This window comes from Opisthorchis viverrini (genome assembly GCF_000715545.1).
Source record: "Opisthorchis viverrini unplaced genomic scaffold opera_v5_16, whole genome shotgun sequence".
Taxonomy (NCBI): Eukaryota; Metazoa; Platyhelminthes; class Trematoda; order Opisthorchiida; family Opisthorchiidae; genus Opisthorchis; species Opisthorchis viverrini.
In genome coordinates, this window is record NW_008751672.1 from 2229525 (window position 1) to 2253031 (window position 23507).

Below are 23507 nucleotides of genomic sequence, written 5' to 3' on the forward strand. Positions count from 1 at the left end.
ATATATATATATATATATATATATATGTACCGTATTATGTACGAGGGCAAACATCCCACAAGTCTCAACGCCATTGCTCTGTGGAGCTTTAGTCAGTTACCACTATACTACATGGCTTAAGCTGCACGAGTGGAGAACCTGTCTGAGTTTACTTAGACGATTAACTTATTTACTCTTATTACTGTTCAGCCACCACCTATGCGTAAGAATATTGGCTCGATTTATTCGGTGCGCAGTTCCGATGATTACTAAAGATGATGAGATAGCTTTACAACTGACAGATGGGGGCACCCTTCATGCAGCACACACAGTTGGAGATTATCACAGACGAGTGATTCAGCTGAGATTCAGTTGATTTCCCCTGTAACACTAACTTAATTTGCCACTAAATGTATTTCGTCCATTACGTATAACTCGGTGTTCAAGTGAAACATGAAGTTGGTGCAAATCCGTGGTGAGCCCCAAGAACTGTGTAGGTCATGGTCTACCCAAGAGTTTTCAATAACCTTTACAACTTTGTTGAATTTCCAGCACAGATCAACTTCACCTGCTTGACGTAATCTTGTTTTCGTATTAAACCATATATACATAAACTAGAAGTGTCACTTGGCGTTACTCGTAGGCAGTGAAACCTCAGTTATCTATTGTTACTTACGTCTTGACCTTGCTTCTATCGAACACTATAAGCCGCGTGTCCCTGAGTGAACCCGGCTCGGGAAGGTTTCATCGCGATCAAGTGGGGATGACCGAACAATTGACACTCACACTGTATGCAAGCTGTGGTCTGTTGACCCGCACCACTCAATGGACGCATACATTATTAGGCTTGTTCTGTACAACGATGGTCACGGTAGCTTACCTTTAGTATCGTTGTAGAAGCAACATTCCGATAGGCCAGATTTGTCGTTTTCATATGGAACACCAAACCATATTCAGTGAAATAGAATACAACAAAAAATATACGATACAATGCAATAACGTGTAATTAAGTAAAATTCTATATAGTGCCCAGAAAGTGAGTATGAGATGGTCATGAAAACAAATGGACAAACCGACAACGCAAACCAAGAGATATTCGGTGACGATCTCCACAGTTTTTGTTGGCGGTACTTCTCCGGACACTAACGTGCGCCGCCTACCACCCATTATCATGTTATAATGAATGTGTGCCACAGAACCATTTTCCTGTTTACTTAGCTGAACCTAGCTATGTAGCACGAGATTACCCGTTTGACCTAGTCGATTAGCTCCGACGGTGAGCATGCCAACATGTCTCGTCGATGCACGAGTATATATCTCAGTTTCCTCTATTCCCGGCTGTTTAGTTTTCATCGTACATATTACGCTGAAGCGGTCCACAAACTTGGTCAGCCTGGTTTGGGATAACGTAGGGGACGGTCCATAGTCGTAATCTTTATTTTATGAGCGTACTCCGGTGTTTTCCTGCTAAGTGAGTGTGAAGAGGAAAGCAGTCAGGCATGGCTAATGACATGTGGAAAGGAAAGTATCGAGAACCGAAACAAGAGCAAATGCTTGCCCGTTTCAGTTTCTGCGTCGAAGAATACTACTCGCGCCTGGTACTGAAAGATACCATTGGCCCTTTGTCCTTTGCCTTAGTCTGTAAGTGAGTACCAATGGGAACTTTTGGCATATTTTTTGTCTGGTGTGCAAAAGCATTCCTCATCGTATGAGATGATATTCTTCACGTAGTGCTGTACCTCTAGTTATTTCAATCGAACTTTGACTTGCCTTTTCATATGCGATGACCTTGATTTCATGGGTTGTTTTGGAGACCGTTACAACTTGTACCACTGTTCCCTGGCTTTCCCTGCAGATTATATTGCCACCCACGGACGGTTTTCCGAGGACCAAGCACGCGTAAAATTCATGGACGTACTGTGTGCTGTGGATTACGCCCACTCCTGTGGAATCGTTCATCGGGACTTGAAGGCAGAAAACCTTCTTTTTGACGCAGACATGAATATAAAATTGATAGGCGAGTGCTGTAAACGTTTGGTACCCATCAATAGTTTAACAGTGTCAGAGTTTTTCTTTGATCACCTTCTGTTGTGACTTGTTGAACGGTGTTGCAACTCTGTGTTGGTCCTTGGCTTCCTGCTCCGTCCGCCTTATGGAATCAAAGGAACATTATTACAACCCTATTTTTAGGGTGATCACAGAATGTTTCACAAGTTTGCACTGGAATCTTCGAGGGGGAGCGAGAAGCGTCAAGCTATAGATGCTCGATCCAGATTGGCTGACATATGACCAATTAAGGCGTGCTTTCGTTTAGTGCGTAGGCCGCACATGGCACATCCGTCCAGTTGATATGATGTTCGGTTGTTAGGGGAGGCTGGACCCCGGACATCCTCCTCACTGAGTCACTACTCATGGGTGATCTAAGCGGCACTGATACAAACCACTATCATGCCCAAGGTTAATCTCATTCGTCTTACAGCAATCTATTTTCCCCGACATTCATAGTTCAAACTCTCACTTAAAAGTAGAGTGTGGTGATCAATCCGACAGAGACACTATCCCCTATTTGGTTATTGTACTAACGACCAATCAGTATACCCGAACTACTCATATTCCGCAACATCACTATCCCACATTCACCCGTTTCGGCTACTTCACGTATTTGCAAACACCGTTGGTAGCGTATTGTTAGTTTTTATAGACCTTCCGCTTAGTGTTTGGCGGGACGTTCAATGACCTATGAGTTAGACTCGTGTTACGCTTACTGTGCAAAACACTTTGATTAAAGTTCAGAAAACCTTGGACGATGAAACCGACATCTCCGATCAGAGATTCCCTCGCTCAAGAATTTTAGGTTCAGATGAGCTTCCACCCGTTCTGTTGAGGGCTTGGGGTAGTACTTGCATTATTAAATCTATCCACTAAACTTGGCCAAATCAATACTTGGTTCTGTTTCTAAATAAATGCCCGTCAGGTGTCACCCTGACACCCCCGTAACAAGGACGTCACTTATTCACAGTAGCCGGGAACAGCAACTGAGTTTTCAGCCGAGAAGCAATTGTGTAGACAAATCTGGAGTTTTCCAAGGACAAGGTGTGGCGCATCTGTAGACATCCAACAATTCTAAAGTCCCGCGACTCAAAGGATGCGTTCGACTCTGTTGATCTTTCTTTCCTTTAAAACACGCTTCGTGGATTGTCCTAGAAGTTTAGTAATATCATCCGCAGCATGTCAGAGGGACTGAAAGACCCTTAACGGTTCCCCTGCATGCAGTATTTTTCGCTATGTTCGTCTAATCGTTTCGTTTTCGTCTGGTTTTTTTCTTATGTGATAATTCATCAGACTAGAAGTAGTGTAAAAGCCCCCCATGTGAATCACTATAGGGAGAAATCCTCTCGCTCTGGAACACACCAGCCACTTTGTTCTTATTGTTGAAAAAGAACAGAAAGCACGCGGCATCCTGGAAAAGGCTGTCGAAATTGTCCCCTCTCTATCATCATCAGCTGTAAGAACGTGCTTCGCTTTCGGTCGTGCTTTGAGTGTCCCAATGCAATTCAGAGCAGAGTTGTGGAACGCACCATGTTGCATTAGTTCTGAATGTGGTTTGACAAATTGAGTATCGAAGGCCGGAATGGTGTTTCTCATGACGCGTCAAAAGGTATGTCTCTTGGCCTTAAGGGCCGTGTTTGACAGTGTTTGACAGTATAGCCTATTATATAGTTCCAAAAACTGGTCTTTGCGGACGTTGCATCTGATGCCTCTTCAGACAGTTTACCATGGATAACACGGAATCATAGCTTGAACAGACTGGCACCAAGAAGTTATCAACGAACAGATCAGGAAAGCAGCATCACGTAATTCACTTATGTTATACATACCACAATTTGCGGCGACTCGATCATGCGTCACACATGCTAAGTTGCTGCTACAGATTAGTGCACTGTTTTCCCACGCCACATTCAGTCACGCTAATCGGAGACTGTGCAGGCTAACATGAATGAAAGAATGAAGAACTACTAAAATTAGGTGCTGTTCGCTTTCCATTCAATCCTTTTAGTGCTGGTTTAGAGACACCAGAGGGTGTGGTCGCTGGTGCTCAGGCTGCCGGTTTTTCACTCAGATTGTTAGGGTGTGTCGAAAGTTTAGGCCTGCCGTGTGTTTATGGCTTGCTGTAGCCAAGCTCCTCTGTTGTAATCTTTCTCCTCACTATGGCACTTTATCTAAGAGGAACAGGACGGGACCGTTGACCCACACTCGTACAGTTGATAATGTTGGTATTGATATTTTGGAATGAACTTTTACCAGCTCAACCTTGTCAAAGCAGGTGTTCAATTTTCTTTGCTTTCGGGCATCAGTACTATTGCACTGAATGCGCAGTTAGCCGCATACCAGTTTACCAGATAATTAAATCAAATCGAACTGGGTAGTCCACCAGGCTTTTTTCTTCCCTGTGAACGAAAACGTAGCCGGCTAAACGTGCATACCATTGGTAAACAGTCCGTAGCTGAATGAGTGGATGAAAGACCCTTAACGGTTCCCCTGCATGCAGTATTTTTCGCTATGTTCGTCTAATCGTTTCGTTTTCGTCTGGTTTTTTTCTTATGTGATAATTCATCAGACTGGAAGTTGTGTAAAAGCCCCTCATGTGAATCACTATAGGGAGAAATCCTCTCGCTCTGGAACACACCAGCCACTTTGTTCTTATTGTTGAAAAAGAACAGAAAGCACGCGGCATCCTGGAAAAGGCTGTCGAAATTGTCCCCTCTCTATCATCATCAGCTGTAAGAACGTGCTTCGCTTTCGGTCGTGCTTTGAGTGTCCCAATGCAATTCAGAGCAGAGTTGTGGAACGCACCATGTTGCATTAGTTCTGAATGTGGTTTGACAAATTGAGTATCGAAGGCCGGAATGGTGTTTCTCATGACGCGTCAAAAGGTATGTCTCTTGGCCTTAAGGGCCGTGTTTGACAGTGTTTGACAGTATAGCCTATTATATAGTTCCAAAAACTGGTCTTTGCGGACGTTGCATCTGATGCCTCTTCAGACAGTTTACCATGGATAACACGGAATCATAGCTTGAACAGACTGGCACCAAGAAGTTATCAACGAACAGATCAGGAAAGCAGCATCACGTAATTCACTTATGTTATACATACCACAATTTGCGGCGACTCGATCATGCGTCACACATGCTAAGTTGCTGCTACAGATTAGTGCACTGTTTTCCCACGCCACATTCAGTCACGCTAATCGGAGACTGTGCAGGCTAACATGAATGAAAGAATGAAGAACTACTAAAATTAGGTGCTGTTCGCTTTCCATTCAATCCTTTTAGTGCTGGTTTAGAGACACCAGAGGGTGTGGTCGCTGGTGCTCAGGCTGCCGGTTTTTCACTCAGATTGTTAGGGTGTGTCGAAAGTTTAGGCCTGCCGTGTGTTTATGGCTTGCTGTAGCCAAGCTCCTCTGTTGTAATCTTTCTCCTCACTATGGCACTTTATCTAAGAGGAACAGGACGGGACCGTTGACCCACACTCGTACAGTTGCTAATGTTGGTATTGATATTTTGGAATGAACTTTTACCAGCTCAACCTTGTCAAAGCAGGTGTTCAATTTTCTTTGCTTTCGGGCATCAGTACTATTGCACTGAATGCGCAGTTAGCCGCATACCAGTTTACCAGATAATTAAATCAAATCGAACTGGGTAGTCCACCAGGCTTTTTTCTTCCCTGTGAACGAAAACGTAGCCGGCTAAACGTGCATACCATTGGTAAACAGTCCGTAGCTGAATGAGTGGATCAACTGAACTGAACTGAACTGAACTGAACTGAAACAGGGCTCGCCAGAGTCCCACGCCTTAGAAATTAACCCTGTTAATACAGCGTGTAGAGGTGGCCTCATTTAAAAACCTGTTCACTGCACCCATGTTCAGTCCACTTAATCAATCGCAATACACATATTAAGGTAGGTGGAGGATCTAATTTCCGAAGACTGTAAAATAGGATTGGTCGGCTTTGTAATAGCAATCCGTTGTTCTTTTTTTTCTGACTGGGACTCATCACATGGACGCGGATTTCAAACTATTATTCGAACGTTGACCGGAGACTCTTCGATGTAAGTGATCGAGTTGTTCGCTGAGCTCAGCTCAGCTCGGGCTAACAGGCTATACCTACGTAAAGTTGACACGGTATGCGCGGAAATCTAGACTTTTTTTCAAATTAACAGGAAAACAGTAAGCATGAATGACAACCGGCCACTATCGGACTACATCTTGTCTCACGATCTGCCTTGTGCTCAAACACTGGTCCCAACGGAACTATCTGTCTTCCTTCTATTCCAGATTTCAGTTTTGGTACGCATCATTTGGAGTCATCGTCACAGCCATTGTTGACCACATGGTGTGGCAGTCCTCCCTACGCTGCACCGGAAATCTTCAAAGGTGAACCGTATGTCGGCGCAAAGGCTGATATTTGGGTAGGTTTTGGTTACCACCCTTTTGAGTGGAAACACTTTCCTTTTCACCCAAAACATCTATGGGTTCACCGACTAGTAGGATGAACTTCTAAGTTTTCCTTATCGATCATCTGCTATTCATACCCTTCTTTCAAATAAGAAAACTTGCTTCCTACCAACAACTTCGTCATTTGAATGAGCTTTGCGGGTGAGGTTATTTCCTGTTATTCCCCCCACCAATGATTGAAGCTGAGTTGGTCAGTGTAGATATGACGTCAGCTTATCTCTCAAGGATCGGGTGTATAATGCCGCAGTTCACTTTATGTGGTTGTATGGGCGAGAGCTACTGATGTCAAAAAAAATTTTCAGTTCGACCATCGGCTTTGTTTATCTGAGTTTCGTGGAAACATCATATCGGTAATGCTGAAGTACATCTAATGGTTTTTGCGGGAAATAACTCACGCACGATAGATAGTCTGCCGACACCCAATAGGTTGCACTGGTCACACGCTTCGTATGCCAATCGATTGGCTACCTCGGAGAGTACTTTTTGCACTGCAGTGCGTTGAGTGGAAATGAACCAGGCAGGGCAGGTCGAGTAATGGCTCGCCAGTAAGTGTGAGGGTGATCACAAGCAATCGCGCTAGTCATCGTTGTCTGTCCGCGTGGAAACGGTTGGAGATGCTGACGGACGTTAGCCGTTCGTTGTTGATCAGATGGAATTCGATCTTTTTGCTGAGTTCAGCATTTGGCTTGAAAATTTGTCATTAGTCCGCGGCTGGGTGACCCTTCCAAACTGATGTGAGCCAGGCACAGGCTGAATGATATGTATTGATCTAAGCTGTTGCATTCAATTCATAGCCTTCCCACCCCTTAATTTCTTCGCCAACGAACACTCTCCTGTCTTCTCTGGATTCACCTGCCAACGGTATCAGCCACTGGTTTCTGCTATCTATTCTCACATCTCAGATCGTCAGCCAATTAACCTGCGGCAGCTGGAACCACCATACAACTTGTGCGATTTGCATCTGTCGGAACCGATTATAATGATGTTTACTTGAGAGATACACCCCGTAGGTATCGGCTTCTTTAGCAACTGACCACAGTTTTTTCGATTATTCCCTGTTCTTTTTATAAGGACTCGTGTTTTCACTCGTACGTCATACGTGTTGCTATATGCAATCGGTCACTGACAATGTTTCTTCCCTTTCTCTGCCCGTCCGCCTTCTTTGTCAAACCTCATCAACACTAGATATTTTTGGCCATACCGGTCGGCAGTCATGCGAGTTAAGCATGTCACCACTGTTCGTTGGATGTAAAAATGTCTGCGATAGAAAGACGTGTGTGTCCATTCTGGCGTCTCGAATGACGATCTTTGGTCCGCCTATAGGTAACTTTTTCTTCTTCACGTAACGACATTGCACTGAAACCCAATACTGGAAACCATGATACACCAGCCTCCACCTTGAATCCACTTGATCCGAATCTTACTGACTGAGCAATCGTGGCTGGTGATTTGTTTGTATCTCATAAACTTACATGTGCGTGTGCATCGATTTTTTTCATTGCGCTTTCCCTCGGCCATACCGACTACGGGGAGTAGGCTGTCTGACCCCCCACCCAGCCTGAATCATACCCTCAGTCGTAGCTGACAGGAAAGGCAATTAGGATCCCTCCAGGGGGGTGGTGTTCGTCTGCATCTCTCTTGGGTATCTTTCAGATGTCGCCGTGGTTTGACCATTTGACACCCACGGTGTGTCACTGTATGCCAAGAAAAACTTGTTCCCACGCCAAGTTCAGTACTGCAAATCAAGAGTGAAGGAAATTATGGAAAGTCTGGTGTGCTATCTTTCTTTCAGGCTTGGGTTCATGTGACCCCCTGGCTGGGGACTAAACATTATCACTAAACATTATCAATCGTGTTCATAGCTCAGGTGTTGTACCGTCCTGGTACACAGCCGTCGTGCTACTCAAGGGGCCGAAAAACTGCCAAGCCTAGGGAGGAGCTGTCGAACAACCAAGGTTGGATTCGAACCACGGACCTTCGTGTACCCCTCGAGCTTCATTGATGTTCGTGTTACCCGTTTTTATCACATTGTTTGAATGAACGTTTCGAGGTGTCTTTTAGCACCATAACTTCTTATTCTTCGCTTCGCGTGAGTGTTTTATTTGAATAACTTGATCTGTTTATACGGCCGTTAGGCACCAGTACTCTCATACCGATGTTCCTGTCAGCGATGATGATGATGATGATGATAATGGTGATGACGAGGACCTAGATAGAGTGTTTCTGGATGTTGAGGATGACCCTTCACGACTCTAATTTGGCTGTCATCTCATATATTTCCCTGCTTCAGTTCGCTTCAGGGCTGATGATGATGATGATAATGGTGATGACGAGGACTACTCTAGAGTGTTTCTGGATGTTGAGGATGACCCTTCACGACTCTAATTTGGCTGTCATCTCATATATTTCCCTGCTTCAGTTCGTCCGCTTCAGGGCAGTTCTTCATCCTCACTAATCATCAATTTAACGCTCACTTTGCTTTTCTTCAAATGCAAGTGCACTTTGCCTGTCAATTTCTCTGTTTATCAAGCATTGATAGTCTGGCACGTTAGTTTTCCCTTTCTCCTATCCCATTCGTCTTTGCCTGACGCCAGTCACCCTTCCGTCGGGCCGCATTTTTCTCGTACGGAAGTGTAGTGCTGCATCCGCCATCGTACTTCTGCGTGTGTGCCCGCAAATCCCAGAAAATCAAGGCAAAGACGGTTAGAATCGCTAACTGGTGCCAGTCAGTCTGGTGCGGAAGAGATGTGAGAACGTGAAAATTAACTGATGACCAAGTACGGCCTGTTGCTAGCTCAGGAAGTGCATCAGGCTGTCTGGTTATCGCGACCCCACTCTTTTTACTGTGCGATGACCCCTGCGTCGCTCTGTTTTGTGTTCGAGTGACTTGGCGCTGACGTGTGTGCTTTCAGGTCGAGGACCACCAAGCTGTGCGGCGAGACATCATGCGGTAGGACAAGGTAGGCGATCAACTGGGATGAAAAAAACACATGACGGGTGTACTTTGCCACATCCCGTAATCCCTCAGTGGTAAGTTTAACTGGTATTGGCGAAGTTCGTATAGCCTCAAGTAATCAACGTGGCGGATAATTTATTCATCTATCCGGCTAGTACAAGAACCGAACTTTCAAGACGCATTTTAGGCGAACAGTCTGGGTAACCTGGAAGTAAAGTACCTATCTACAGCTTTTTATTGATTGATCCCCTTCCCTCAACCGAACATACAGGAAGCAGTAAGAAGTGCTTTACTCATCATCTCGGAAGCCTCGATATTGTCGTTGACCGGGTCATCCAAGTCGTTGATGGCCTTTTTCACAACTGTAAAATAAGAGACTGAATCATGTCGCTGTAAACACAGACGGTAAGCTCTCGCGCTCCCTAGTCCATCATTACCCCGTCCACTGCAATCTTTGCTAGGATTGGCCGTTTCTGGAGCTGGATTTCCTCACATTGGTTTACGCTGCTTTTCGGATTTCTTCTATCTGTTTCGGAGAGATTGCTCATTGCCGTGTGGCAATATCCAAACCCAGTATCCCGATCTTGCCGCAGCTTTAGGCATTTGAAAGACATTGTTTGACATTGTCAAACAATTGTCAACATTGTCAACTAGGTAGCAGTGCAGTTCTGATTACTACAGCGACACACCAGTTCTATGACCATATGCTGATCATGGTCCGACTCAAACTCGCACCGTGCATGTACTCTGTCTGTCGTGACCGAGAAATCAGACAGGTAGATCACCAAAGTCCAACAATTGGGTCACATCTGTCGTTTTCGTGTACCGGCGTGTTTTGAGCACACTGTCGTATGTGTACATTTTCCTCTACTGCGCGACGCAGGTTTCCTAATCGGCTAACCCCTGCGATTAAAATGTACAGAGTAAACAAAACGACAATCGATATGATTTCTACACCAGTGTGCTGACTCTATAGTCGTGGAAATTTGAAAATTCTACGAAGGCAGGAGTATGGATGAGAGTAGGGAATTCCAGACCTCGGGGGAAGAAAAGGCGGCAAGACTGGGTCAACAGCCGTGCACGATAATTTGGTAGGAGTGACGTGGTGTACACAGGGAAGTTGGACAGTTGAAAGTTTTTGCAAGGCAACAAGTTTGTCTAGTTCTGAATATTGACATAATATTTTTGGTAAACTGAGGAAAGTGCTTCGACAATTGGAAACTGACGGTTGGCGACGGCTGACAATGAGATGGACGATCTTTTTTTGGATACAGCCCGCTCAGAACTGACAACATTGCTCTCGGGGAGAATACGAAATTTCTGAAAGCCAAGAGGTGTTTCGGGACAGTAAAATAATTACGATTGCGAAAACACAAACTCACCACTTTGGATGTACTTGTGGTGATCAGTTTGGTGTGAGATATTGTCAGGGAAATTCGAACCTAGAACGACGAAGAAGCAAATAAATTCTAGCTCAACAAAACCTGACAGTTTCGAGAAACACTGATGATGTTTGAGGAAAATATGGATGGATTTGGAGGACAAAATGTCACGTCGTTCGGAAAACCATAATCGCGAATTTCAGCGGGATCGTCGTCTGTGGTCCTGCTCGTCTGTACAGTGCACAGCTTATTGAATGATAGATAGTGATAAGTAGCATCATCAGCGAATGTGCTATTACTGGTAGAAGCAAGAGAGGGGAAACATGCTCGAGGAAGGCGCCCTGAAAAACTCCACCGTTGATCCTGTTAGCTGTGACAACGACTCCACCAAGGTCACTCCAGGGTCACTGAAAAGGCTTGTAACCCAGTTGGTCATTTTCGGATTTGCCCGTACGTCAATAGTTTGGAGACAAAATCAGCGTGTTCGCGATAAAAAAACCTCCAAAATGTCAATCAGCACCACTGTTGAACCAGAAGTGTAGGACATGCCAACAACTCATCTTTTCGTCCATTGACAGCGTGAGTATGAACCCGTGTTGGTCATTGTTCTATCAACTATTCAGTACTTTAGGCAAAGTGGGGCTAACGGAAATTCGCTTGAGCGCAACTCACGGCTGGGAGTAGGGAGAACATGGACTATTTCCCAACAGAACGGAAAAATTAAAACACCTGTGACAGTAAAAAGCCTGAAAAGATGGACTGTGATGGAGACTAAATAAGGTGCACATTTCCGGGGGGTAGTAGGGGGGCATATCATCACTATCACGGAGTTTAAACATACCGAAAGAGAGAGTAAGAAAGCAGCTGGCGCGTGTTTCACATTCATATGATTGATAATGAAAGTTAGAGAAGTAAACCACAGAGAAGCAGTAGCCAACGGAAAACTCATTTTTCTCTTTGAGCTGAAGTCGAAGACACCACGCGCCTTAGAAATTGGAAGAATTGCAGAAGTACACATGTTACAACCAAATGTGTCGGCTTAACTCGAGAAAGCACAGCTCCGTTTGGTGCGTTTTCTAGCTGATCCGCCTTTCAACTCGGAGAAGTTCTGGGCAGACAAGTAATCAAAGCTTTTGAATATGCAAGGATTACTGAACCAACATTCAAACGTATGATTCTGCTGGACAATGACAGGGAGACTGACGTGAGTAAACCACTCGGAAGGAGGGTGTACACTGGGCTTGTGGGCTAAATCGATGCGTACAATTGATGGGGAACACTGTCGATATTTGAACAAAGGCTGGTTTATTCCAAAGGCAACGGTTTTGGGATGTGAAAAGAAACTAACTGCGTACTTTCTCACGTGACGGAGTATTGCCAGAAAATACAACAAGAAGGCAGACAGAGTTGTGTATGCACAGTAGATTGCGAACATATAGTCAGTTGCTTTTGCAACCGTACTGTTTGTAATCTGTTAGCTTCACTTCGATAAGTCAGCACTCACCTCAGACAAATGGACGGTCTATTTACCACACTTACCACATGGTAATCTCGCAAACTGCAATTCGAATGCTCCGGAAACTTATGACGGAGTGAGTCGCAGGCCAAATGGATAAACCAGACATCTACTAAATCTAACCGCTGGTGGTCAGCCATTCGTGGCACAGCCTCACAGCGTTCAGCTGCCAGTCGGAGCCTCCCTAGTTTGAATCACCGTGATTTGTGAGATGCACGCTGCTAATGGTTCCTGACAGTTCTGCCAGACGTTCCAACTTCGACCAATTTCACTTGCATGATGAAATTCCAGTGGAGACATCTGTGTCTCCATGTCAGCTGCAAATGAACTAGAGCCCACCATAATTGGCAATGCAGCAGATCCGTCCAGTAAGAGACGGCGACCAGACCTACGAACTGTCGGTTAGGAGAAAGAACCGACACAATGTGACAAGATCATCACCTGAACAGCCATTCGGACAAGCTGCCTGCTGGACCATACATCCTCATCTCACTGCGGGCTAAGCTCCGGTGTGACACCAAATTCTGCTCAGTCACTGCATCACCTGAACAGCCATTCGGACAAGCTGTCTGCTGGACCATACATCCTCATCTCATTGCGGGCTAAGCTGCGGTGTGACACCAGATTCTGCTCACTCACTAATTTCCTAATTGATTGTATAATGTAGTGACGCGATAAATCGGAAAGAATTGTGGCTTTTTTTTAGCTAAATCGGTTCATGTCACGATCATGTGTTTGTGCCTGAAATGCTGTTTTGCGGTCCACACATAAGCGATCCCGAGACGAATGTAGGTGGAACACAAATAATGCTGCTGTTACACAATATTGCCTGTTGCTTTTTTCAGCATCTTGCCATTTCGCTAGTACCAAGTGATTTTTGAAAAAAAACCGACGTGTCCTAACTACGCCTCTACGAACAAAAAGTAACCAAAGTAGCGTTTTCGAAAAAGTTTGGTGACAATCGGTCAATTTATTGGTGGCAAACGTTTCGCTTTTGACACAAAAGCTTCGTCAGGCCAAGTGACTAGGTTCCGAGGTTGGTCGAGATTTAAGGCGGAAGGAGAACCAATCAGCTAAGTCAAGCTAAATCTCTGTTGGGTGTCGGCCGAGGGATTTTAGTGCGTTAGTGTGGTTGAACAAGTGTTGGGTCGATAGGGAAACCTACTTGTGTTTGGATCCAGCCTAAGTTCTAGTTCATCTGGTTCGGTTCATTTGATGGTCCCTCTTGAACCAAAGTAGCATAAGCACGAACCTAGAGTAATCTGAAAAATGGGTGGCTCAAGCCAACGGTCAATGCGCCAGTGCAGCATACCTAAGCCTTTCGTCAATTACATTTGTTTTCCTTATCTGTTTCACTCCTGTTGCCTCCTTCTTAAAGGCTGTCATCCTTGATCCAAATCGGGTGTACTTAATCACAGAAGGACTTATTGCGCGCTTTTTTGACCACCATTCACGGTGTGACTTCGGTCAATAACAGTTTCTGACAAACTAGTGTTTCGATTTTCTCACATTGTCACTGACTCGGTGTATCCAAAATTTCCCATTTGATCACACGTATTGGAACACTTCAGCCTAACTCCTATCCATGTAATCACGCGCGCTAGGGACGAAACGACTTGCGTGTCTGGTTATCTGGTGTCACCGGAGGAAGAAACGACCCGTCAGTGTAAGCTACAGTCAGTGTTATATCACTACGAACTGACTGTATGAGGAACTGTCCAACCTGAGAGGTGAGAATCGGACAGTTCTTTGGCACCTGTCAGAAAGCTCTAGTTGCTGTAGGCCTATGATGAAGGTGTGTAGACAAAGAGGAGTGGAGGAAGAGAGGGACACGTCGTCGTTCATGGAGCTAAAACCACCAGCTAACGTCACCTTGTCGATCTTGATTGTCCAGGGTTTCATTCGACTTTACTCACGCAGATGATACCGCATACTATGCCGCAACGCTTAAGTCAATGATGCAGAAATTCACTGAAATGAACACAGCGAATGATAGTTAAATACTTTAGAAGCATTTCGAGGATAATGAACCAATGATGCCATCCATAAGCTAGCCAGACCCGAGACACATGAAAGAAGCTTAAAAAATGATGTCGACGTTTTATGAAGACTACATTTGTAGCACTAATCTATCCACAATCCCGTCGAAACGTTTGAACCACTTCCTTTGCTGATGGGATGATGTTAGAAGTTTAAGTCGGTAAAATACTTGCTACGTCCTTAGAATGCCCTGCATTGAATGATGTAATTAAAAACCTTATTGATAGGTTTGTTTATGTGAAGACTTCATGGTTCACTAGTACAAAGCGATTGAATAAAATAAACAATGGATAATCGTTCAGCTGTAACACCGTTTTGGTGCCTAGCTACCAGGCCACCCGAAGGAAGCACAAGGGCTGAGTTTCCGCCAGGTCAACTAAGTCTAGACACGAACAGTCAAGATGCCGAGGTTGGTTTCGAACCACGGATCTTCCGGTCGGTAAGTTCGTGCCCTAATCACTGAACTATCTTGGTTAGTATAAAAAAGCTATAAGTTTTATACAGGACTCTGCCAAAAAGTGCTTTGTCGTAACTGGCTTACCAGTTGTGAACCCGTGTCCCAGGCCACTAGTCTCGATTTACCAGTCAGCTATCGCGTTCAAGTAAGCACTACCGACGTAAGACCTGCCTCATCAGCAGATTTTTTTATCCAAATTGTCTTAATTTTTCAATAATTTTGCTTAGACCACGCACATGGTAGCGTTCGTGAGAATATACACCTGAGGAACGTGAAATGCAGGCCACAGCAGCGTGCGATAATGCCGTATTTATCACACTCCCCATAATTATCATTGTTTTCGTTGTGAATGGTAATGGGTACAGTATAGCTGGACAGCACGTTCGTGATTAACTAGGTGATGGGATCTGATGAACAGTCGACAACTTCATTTCCCTGCATCCGTATATCTCGATCACGGATGAACAAACCTTTTCAAATGAGGTGAAACACTCCACGGCACACTCACAATAGCTGTTTGGAGGACTAAGACGCAACCAAAATTTATTGATTTAATGCAAAAAGCGTTTGAGATGGTCCTTACTACTCACCCCACCCCCTACCAGAAAAGATCCCACCTGCGATTCCACAGTTTGGTAATTCCGAGCGTTGCTCACCGAAAACACTTTCAGTTTTGGGTGTTTCATTCGGATGTGATATCTGAACGATGTGAAATCAAGGTTAAATAGAGTTTTTCTGGAATTCATCCAGATTGAATAGTGGTTGCTTCCAACGTAGCGTATCCGTTCTGGGTGCACTTCACCATCTGTCGGGAGTAGAGTGACAGAACCCGATCTAACTGGGTCTTTTGGTTCGATGGTCCTTATCGAATTCCGCAAGTTCTGGCCTTGTGCCAGTCATTTGGACCGCTTCATCCACAATGATCGTATCATGAGAACCCGGTGGCTGATATGCAGTATGTACAGTATCCACACCATTCACTAACTCTCCCCGAAAGGAGAACTTCACAAAGGAAATGGAGATCTTCAGACTATCTTCATGGGTTACAATAACTCTTGACCGACGGAGGATGCTGTTCTGGGGGCTTACTGCATTTGTATATGATGACATTCCCAATAATGGGTATAGAACAGCTAGTAATCAGGCCCGAATGAAATCATTATTTAATATGGGAATTTTCGTCCTGTTGGAGATCGCTGAATCTATCTACCTCCACACATGGACTGTAGCGAGTGAGGAACGTGTTATTTCCAACGTGTCTGTAAAGCCATCCCATTGATTCTAAATGTATGGAGTATATTTCGAAACCAGATGACCTGCATTCGTACTGCTTCCGTGATTCTCTTTAGGCTTTATTTACATTGGTAGTAATAAGACTTGGTCACGAAGCTCGTTGCCCCACTTATAGACACACTCAACGTAGGTTCACACCATAGCAACCGAATCTAGACACTGTACCAACAAGCTAGGGTGTGGCTTACACAAAAGCTCGGCCCTGGTTTGAAATTTCACTGCGTCACTGTCACACCTGACGCAAATGGTCTTGTTCTGACAATTTCCTATAACGTGTGTCTATCGTGGCAGCAGATTTGACAGAGTGCAGAATGCGGCTGCCGCCCCGATGATAGTGGAAAGCACTCATCGTCACACACGTCATCTCGAAGCGAATGTGGTGAAGTACCATATCTCTGGCAGCACCATCACGACAATCCTCCATGTATCACGGAGATTTTTCGACAGTCTTTCTCCACTGCAGTTCCTGCTTTTCTATGTGATTATGTGACGCGTTTGAGCGCCCTGATGCATTTGTTGGCCAGCTTGTCGTTTATCAGTTGAGACACCTGAGGCATTCATGACAGTTCCTCCCTAATTCAACTGTCCGAAAAATATATCAACTCATTGGGCTTATATTGTGCTGCCAATCATTTCCAATGCTGGCCTCGAGGGACTGATTGATTGATTGATTAATTTTTGTTACATTGTTACCAAATACCACGGGTCTTTTCAGCCATGTGCTACTTTGGGTGCCTGGATTTCGATGTTTATAAAACCTGAAACACAGTTCACGCATGCACCATCTGTTATCTAGCATCGTTTCTGGGTTAAGTTTTTTTGGAGCGTGTGCTGTACACTTAGTCTGCATGCGTCGGGCCTACGGTAAGTGTCTTCAGTTCGTTCCATCTGGTTCCCACAACAGTATACCGTTTAGTATGTTATTACGCCAAGCACTTTTCTATGTGGTTCAGTCCATCCTAGCACAAACCTATACGGTTTTATGAACCACGAAAGATGGGTTGAATATGAATGAAGTCTATTGTCCATTCGTCTCGCTCCCCCTTTAGACCTCCGTCCTCGCTGAACTAATTGATTTGGGCCAACCGATGTAGTGTCCTCTACAGCTGGTCAGTTTCTGAGGCACTGTTCATCCGCCCTCCTAGTAGCCGCAATCGAACAAAGCATTGGCCAGTCCTGAGTTATTGATGGCTTGAAGGTTAGTAGGCACTCTTAATAAGCTCCCTGTGAAGGACTACCTCAACTCCAGGTCCCTAAGGTTTATCTCTTCTAGAGGACAGTCGCGAAACCACTTCATAAAACCGTCAATTAGTGGTCGTCTGCGAGCTGATCTCTTCCAGGAAGGAGTCCCACATTGGAGAAGGGGTCGACTGAGATTGCCCCTTCTTGACGTTGTTTATCGCAGAGGAGGATATGCTATATCACGACCATAACGCTGTATGCTGTCCCTGCGAATAGTATCTGAAAGTCAAGAGTTTATGCCATATTTCAAAAGATGATTTCTGAAAGAGTCAAAAACACTGCATTGACTATGCCTCGGTCTAGTTATATGGCCCTGGAAATGCGGATTTTCCAGACCAAATTCGGTTTAGATGATTGTGATTTCAGAAGAGGTTAGAACATCTGTAGCCAGTTTTACGGCAGTTGTCCTGACCCTGTAAAAGGAGCGACCAATAACGGTCTCTTCCGAGAGGAAGTTTACCATTGAGGTGCGAATACTGGGTCAGACGAAGTGGTCTATTTTGACGGGTGGTCACTTCAGACTTGGGCAGTCTAGACCGCTACTTCTGTGGGTTGCTGTAACTTAGGTCTCAAAACTAGAATGCCGGCTTGATGATTTCTGATCATGCACACAAATGGAATCACATACCAAACGTCTGCTATGGATTTACGGGCTTCATACGGCTTTATACAGCCCTAGTACCCTCTCCTCGCAACTGATGCCACTTCTCACAAGTGACCACTTTTGCTCGGTCTGTTGAAATATCTTCCGGTGCTTGCGTTCTTCTAAGACGAGACTACATTTGTCGGTGACTCCATGCTATCTCTCGAGAAGCTGACAAATACATGAGACAGATCGGTTGCATTTAGCACAAAATCAGTACTGCCTGATCCGACCCAAACGTCGCACGCCTTACGCACCCCATGAGGAATATTTTTGGTAAAGCAAAGTATGCGATTTGTAATTTTGTTCTTCATAGGCAATCATGATATGGGTGGTCGCCATCATCAATGATGACGCAATTCTGCTCATTTGATGTTCTCTAACACTATGAAGTGGCCTAGTCACAATAACTTGAAAGACTAATTTGCGTTGCACCCCAACATAGTCTGGTACTACTGAGCATTGTACTGCTGTTGTATTACAACACGTTAAACTCCTCTTGTTAGGGAAGGTGTATGAAAGCACTCATTGACCTCGGGCAGTAAAAATATTCGCCATTGGCAGGAGAGTCTTCTCATTATTCTCATTGACACCTGGAAAACTTTGCCCTTCCAACCTGACTTTCTGTATATTTGCCATGGTGACTAAGTTCGTACGTTCGAGTTTATTGTTGCTGTTGGTCGCGTACTTGTACAGATCAGAGATGGTGCATTCTGGCGTCTAGTGGTTTGGTCTCAATATCAAGATAGCACCGAAGGTGAACTAGAAAACGGCGAGTAGGTGAGTCAGAGTTGTCTGAATCGAAGGACTACTGCTGACAGCGAGGTAGACAGAATTGCAGTTTGAAACAGAAGTATTTCCACTCTGTAGCCAGTTTTACGGCAGTTGTCCTGATCCTGTAAAAGGAGCGACCAATAACGGTCTCTTCCGAGGGGCAGTTTACCATTGAGGTGCGAATACTGGGTCAGACGAAGTGGTCTATTTTGACGGGTGGTCACTTCAGACTTGGGCAGTCTAGACTGCTACTTCTGTGGGTTGCTGTAACTTAGGTCTCAAAACTAGAATGCCGGCTTGATGATTTCTGATCATGCACACAAATGGAATCACATACCAAACGTCTGCTATGGATTTACGGGCTTCATACGGCTTTATACAGCCCTAGTACCCTCTCCTCGCAACTGATGCCACTTCTCACAAGTGACCACTTTTGCTCGGTCTGTTGAAATATCTTCCGGTGCTTGCGTTCTTCTAAGACGAGACTACATTTGTCGGTGACTCCATGCTATCTCTCGAGAAGCTGACAAATACATGAGACAGATCGGTTGCATTTAGCACAAAATCAGTACTGCCTGATCCGACCCAAACGTCGCACGCCTTACGCACCCCATGAGGAATATTTTTGGTAAAGCAAAGTATGCGATTTGTAATTTTGTTCTTCATAGGCAATCATGATATGGGTGGTCGCCATCATCAATGATGACGCAATTCTGCTCATTTGATGTTCTCTAACACTATGAAGTGGCCTAGTCACAATAACTTGAAAGACTAATTTGCGTTGCACCCCAACATAGTCTGGTACTACTGAGCATTGTACTGCTGTTGTATTACAACACGTTAAACTCCTCTTGTTAGGGAAGGTGTATGAAAGCACTCATTGACCTCGGGCAGTAAAAATATTCGCCATTGGCAGGAGAGTCTTCTCATTATTCTCATTGACACCTGGAAAACTTTGCCCTTCCAACCTGACTTTCTGTATATTTGCCATGGTGACTAAGTTCGTACGTTCGAGTTTATTGTTGCTGTTGGTCGCGTACTTGTACAGATCAGAGATGGTGCATTCTGGCGTCTAGTGGTTTGGTCTCAATATCAAGATAGCACCGAAGGTGAACTAGAAAACGGCGAGTAGGTGAGTCAGAGTTGTCTGAATCGAAGGACTACTGCTGACAGCGAGGTAGACAGAATTGCAGTTTGAAACAGAAGTATTTCCACTCTGTTTATGGTAGTTATCAGACGATCTCTACCTCGTTTCTGTTTGTTGCAGCTCGATGACCCAATTGTTTATGGTGTTTGCACCACTTTACAGACTCCCTAGCTTTCCGATAACCAGTCGAAGTTAACTATCTTTCACCATGCCCGAGCATGGAGCGACACAGACACCGACGATAAGGCGGGGATCGCACGCTCAACAGGTGGCCACAGCTTGCCTCAGTCCTGGCCTTTTTCTGGCCCCATTTCTTGATGACGGTTCCCATGGGTAAGTCACACAGTCAGTTAGGAACTCGACTCGTGCAGCTACGACTAATACCAATCGAAAGTTGTAGTTGTTGAATCATCTGAGTCCGGTCAGTGGTCGTTCAGCTAAACTGGACTCGATGTTTGTACAGCGTACCCCGAGCTACTCAAATTTCGTCCAGACACTTGTGGATGGTAGTTGCCCAGGCGATACGAGAACCGTAGTTCGTAAAATCGTTCGCGTCGTAATGTGTACTTGTCTTCTTCTCTATGGTAACATTTGTCCATTTTGCTTTCCTGACATTAATTTATGGCTACTTTAGGTCCTCTTATGTTGCGATTGTCTAGATCGTGCTCAACTCGTTTCGTACACTTACACTTTCTTTTTCCTCATTTGTTTATTGATCGTCAACTCTGGGCACCAGTGCAGCCGAACTGTCTCAGACTGACTAATCTCGTCATTGGGTATATGGAATGTGACGCAACAACAAACCCCATTGAAGTATAAGATTGAGGGGAAATCGGGGACTGCACCTACCCGATATAAGCCGCAAGAAGGTTGAACCCGGTCGTGGACTGCCGAAGAGGTTTATCAATGTGTGTCTGCATAGCCCGTCGAAAGCAATGATTTCTTGGGGTAAAAGTTTGTTGCGAAGTTTAAAAGTGAACAAACACTGTGTGTTAGCATCTCCTCTCAATCAACATGAGACCGTTTGTTCTGGGCTTAATTTTCATCTTCTGTACACGTTTTATGGATTTGTTCGATCCGTCGCCCGCATTCTCCTTCCCACTGGTCACGTGACACAAGCAGACATTTCCCAACATGTCTGCTTACGTAAGAGGGAATATAAGTCTCAGACAGACTGTCTGAATTCATAGCCCGCTCTCACCACTCTTTTTCGACCGGTGCACCGTTTCAAATTTTCTATTCCATTTTTTCTCACAAATCCTGTGTGTGTTCACAAAGAACTGCCAGAAAATTGCCCGCTATCTTGTGATGGTAGTAATCTGAGCACGACAAATCGTTGTTTCAAACCTGTGTTGTTTGAACGAATGCGTCAGGTAAAGTATTTGTAAAGGGTAACGATAAGTTCCTCGAAATTTATATACCACAGAAGCATAGTGGAGACTCACAGGATAGCCGATTAACACCAATGTTGTGTAAGACTACTTGGGGAGAATTCACTCTTGCGACCGGTTCCTGTGGGCAGATGACGAATCGGCCTCAAGAGCATTCTTGTCATTCGAATGGCATTCCCATGCGCCATGCTGTTCCGAGCAGGGCAGTAGGGTCACATGGTCTGCAGACGTCCGATGGCTGGTTCATGAGTCGTTCAGTCGAACCCGGCATCTCTTGCCGACTATGAATCCACTACTGGCGGATATGACGCCAGAGCCTTACGTACGAGTTGTGCTGCCCTATATTTTGCATTTCTGCATCAGGACGGTAGAGAGAGTAGATTTCGCAAACTGGATAACTTTTGTGAATTCCTATGTACAGTGATCCCTCAAACAGTATTCCGTCCGTGAAACTTGCTCTTCTTCTAAATGGTATTTTGAAAAAAGATTACTGCGTCATAATTCAAAGCAAAATACTCAGCGTCATGTGCGACTAGTGCAGAACGTTTTTTTTGATACGTCACATGCGCATCGGATACGCCTGAGGTTTGTTTGCATTTCTTATCGTGGTCTTCCATTTCCTATTTTTTTCGATGGTGTTGCAGCATCGTTTGTCATACTCTTTAAAAGAATGTTTACAGTTTATTCCTTGTAAATAGTTGTGTATTTAATGAAGTGACTAGATCCCACTTGGTTAGTTGACGTCGTCTATGACTGGTATTTACGTCACAAACGCAAAAACTCACTAACAACCGTTCCACCAACAGTTTTTGATCATGCACGTTCACTTTCCCCATCTTTCAAATTCACTGTCTGTACACCCCATATGCGATCCGATATTGTACTGATGGCCAATCCCCTTGCCCACCGCCGCATGATTCTTGACTGCTTTATGGCAATGCACAGCGCAGTACATCATTACCTTTGGGAATACACTAATCCGATACTTCGCTCTAGCACTACTCACTTTGTGACCCGAATTCCTACTGAAAAACATGAGCTACTGCAAACAAGAAACCGTTGCGTGTGAAACTTCTCTCCCGACACTTTATAATTGGTAGTGCCTGACCGCCGTACTTAAGTGCCTCGGTTCAGTTCAGTGTCATTTTGCATCTATTGACGGTGCATGTTAGTTCGGGCTGCCACAGCATATGAATGCCAATAGTTCAAGGTTAGGCAGGAGCTTAGTTGAGGTGTATGAAGTGAGACAAAGGAGCAAACCGTATGGCTGGGACATGCGAGTGCATGCGGTTGGACGTCGCCTTGTCGGTGGGAAGGTTCTAATCGTTTCTAGGTTTGGTCTCTCTCCTCCGCTCCTATTTATGTTCTGCTTATCCTGCCTTTTCCGATCAGAGCAGGCATCAGCATTGCTAACCCCTCCGCCACCCGACACATTGGGGTCAGTCTGCCCGGTTCGGCCATATCACATTGCTGGCTGACAAGTGGTCAATTTATTCCCAAAAGCCGTCCGTCACAGTTCCGCATTCCCACGATAACATTGTAGTGTTCGTCGCCGAAGCCACGAGACTTTTTTCCCATTTCCAAAACCCATCGATCGTGGCCCTCTATTATAAATGACGTCTGAGTTGCCTTGGACAGTCAGACACTCATCCGGTTGGCAATATTGCGGTCCGAAGAGACAAACCTTCGCACCCAAGTCACTTTATAAATCACTTTTAGCGTTTCGGATTCCGTGACCACGTTTGTTATATTGTATCCATTCAGTCTTAGAGTGAAATGCTCCATTTCTTAAGGTGCAAAACACATTCCATCTAAGTTATTCATTGCGCTCTTTCTTTGGACTGAAACCGTGATATTATATGCACACTTCAGATCTACTGGGTATTTCCAGGGAGCTCTGACGCTAGTGGGCAATGAAAACACTTCCCGTGTAGGAGGTTGAATGACGAAGTTGAGCGGGAACAGTGTGCAAGTGGACAGTGGAAAAAACGCCACCATGTGCGATGAACTTGGAAAAACAGACGCGTGTCCACTGGGTATTGGCATCGAAGAAGCTTCGTGCAAATCTACGACGAGAAGTCGTAAACCGAGTTGAGTGCTGTTTTGAAATCTAGGGCGATGACAGTCGTAAGCCATGTTCTGTTATGGTTATCGAAGAGTGAAAGTACGCAT

At 44.9% G+C, this 23507-nt stretch overlaps 3 protein-coding genes across 3 annotated transcripts in view; all 3 read left to right on the forward strand.

The window, feature by feature from the left end:
* The window catches only part of T265_01510 (hypothetical protein), a gene marked incomplete at both ends in the record, with an annotated part of 4256 nt that extends 661 nt beyond the window's left edge, over positions 1-3595 (forward strand). Inside the window, 2 exons of the mRNA XM_009165551.1 lie at positions 1835-2011; positions 3363-3595. Coding sequence (XP_009163815.1) covers positions 1835-2011; positions 3363-3595 — 410 coding nt within the window. The remainder of the gene's footprint in view (positions 1-1834; positions 2012-3362) is intronic.
* A 1291-nt stretch (positions 3596-4886) lies between these two features.
* T265_01511 (hypothetical protein) lies at positions 4887-6532 on the forward strand (the record flags this gene model as incomplete). Its single annotated transcript, XM_009165552.1, has 3 exons — positions 4887-4913; positions 4976-5109; positions 6322-6532. 3 exons carry the CDS (start codon positions 4887-4889, stop codon positions 6530-6532), a joined length of 372 nt encoding a protein of 123 aa, XP_009163816.1.
* A 5471-nt stretch (positions 6533-12003) lies between these two features.
* Positions 12004-23507, forward strand: part of T265_01513 (hypothetical protein) — a gene marked incomplete at both ends in the record, with an annotated part of 32520 nt that continues 21016 nt past the window's right edge. Inside the window, 2 exons of the mRNA XM_009165554.1 lie at positions 12004-12036; positions 20223-20277. Of these exons, the coding sequence (XP_009163818.1) occupies positions 12004-12036; positions 20223-20277 (88 nt within the window). The remainder of the gene's footprint in view (positions 12037-20222; positions 20278-23507) is intronic.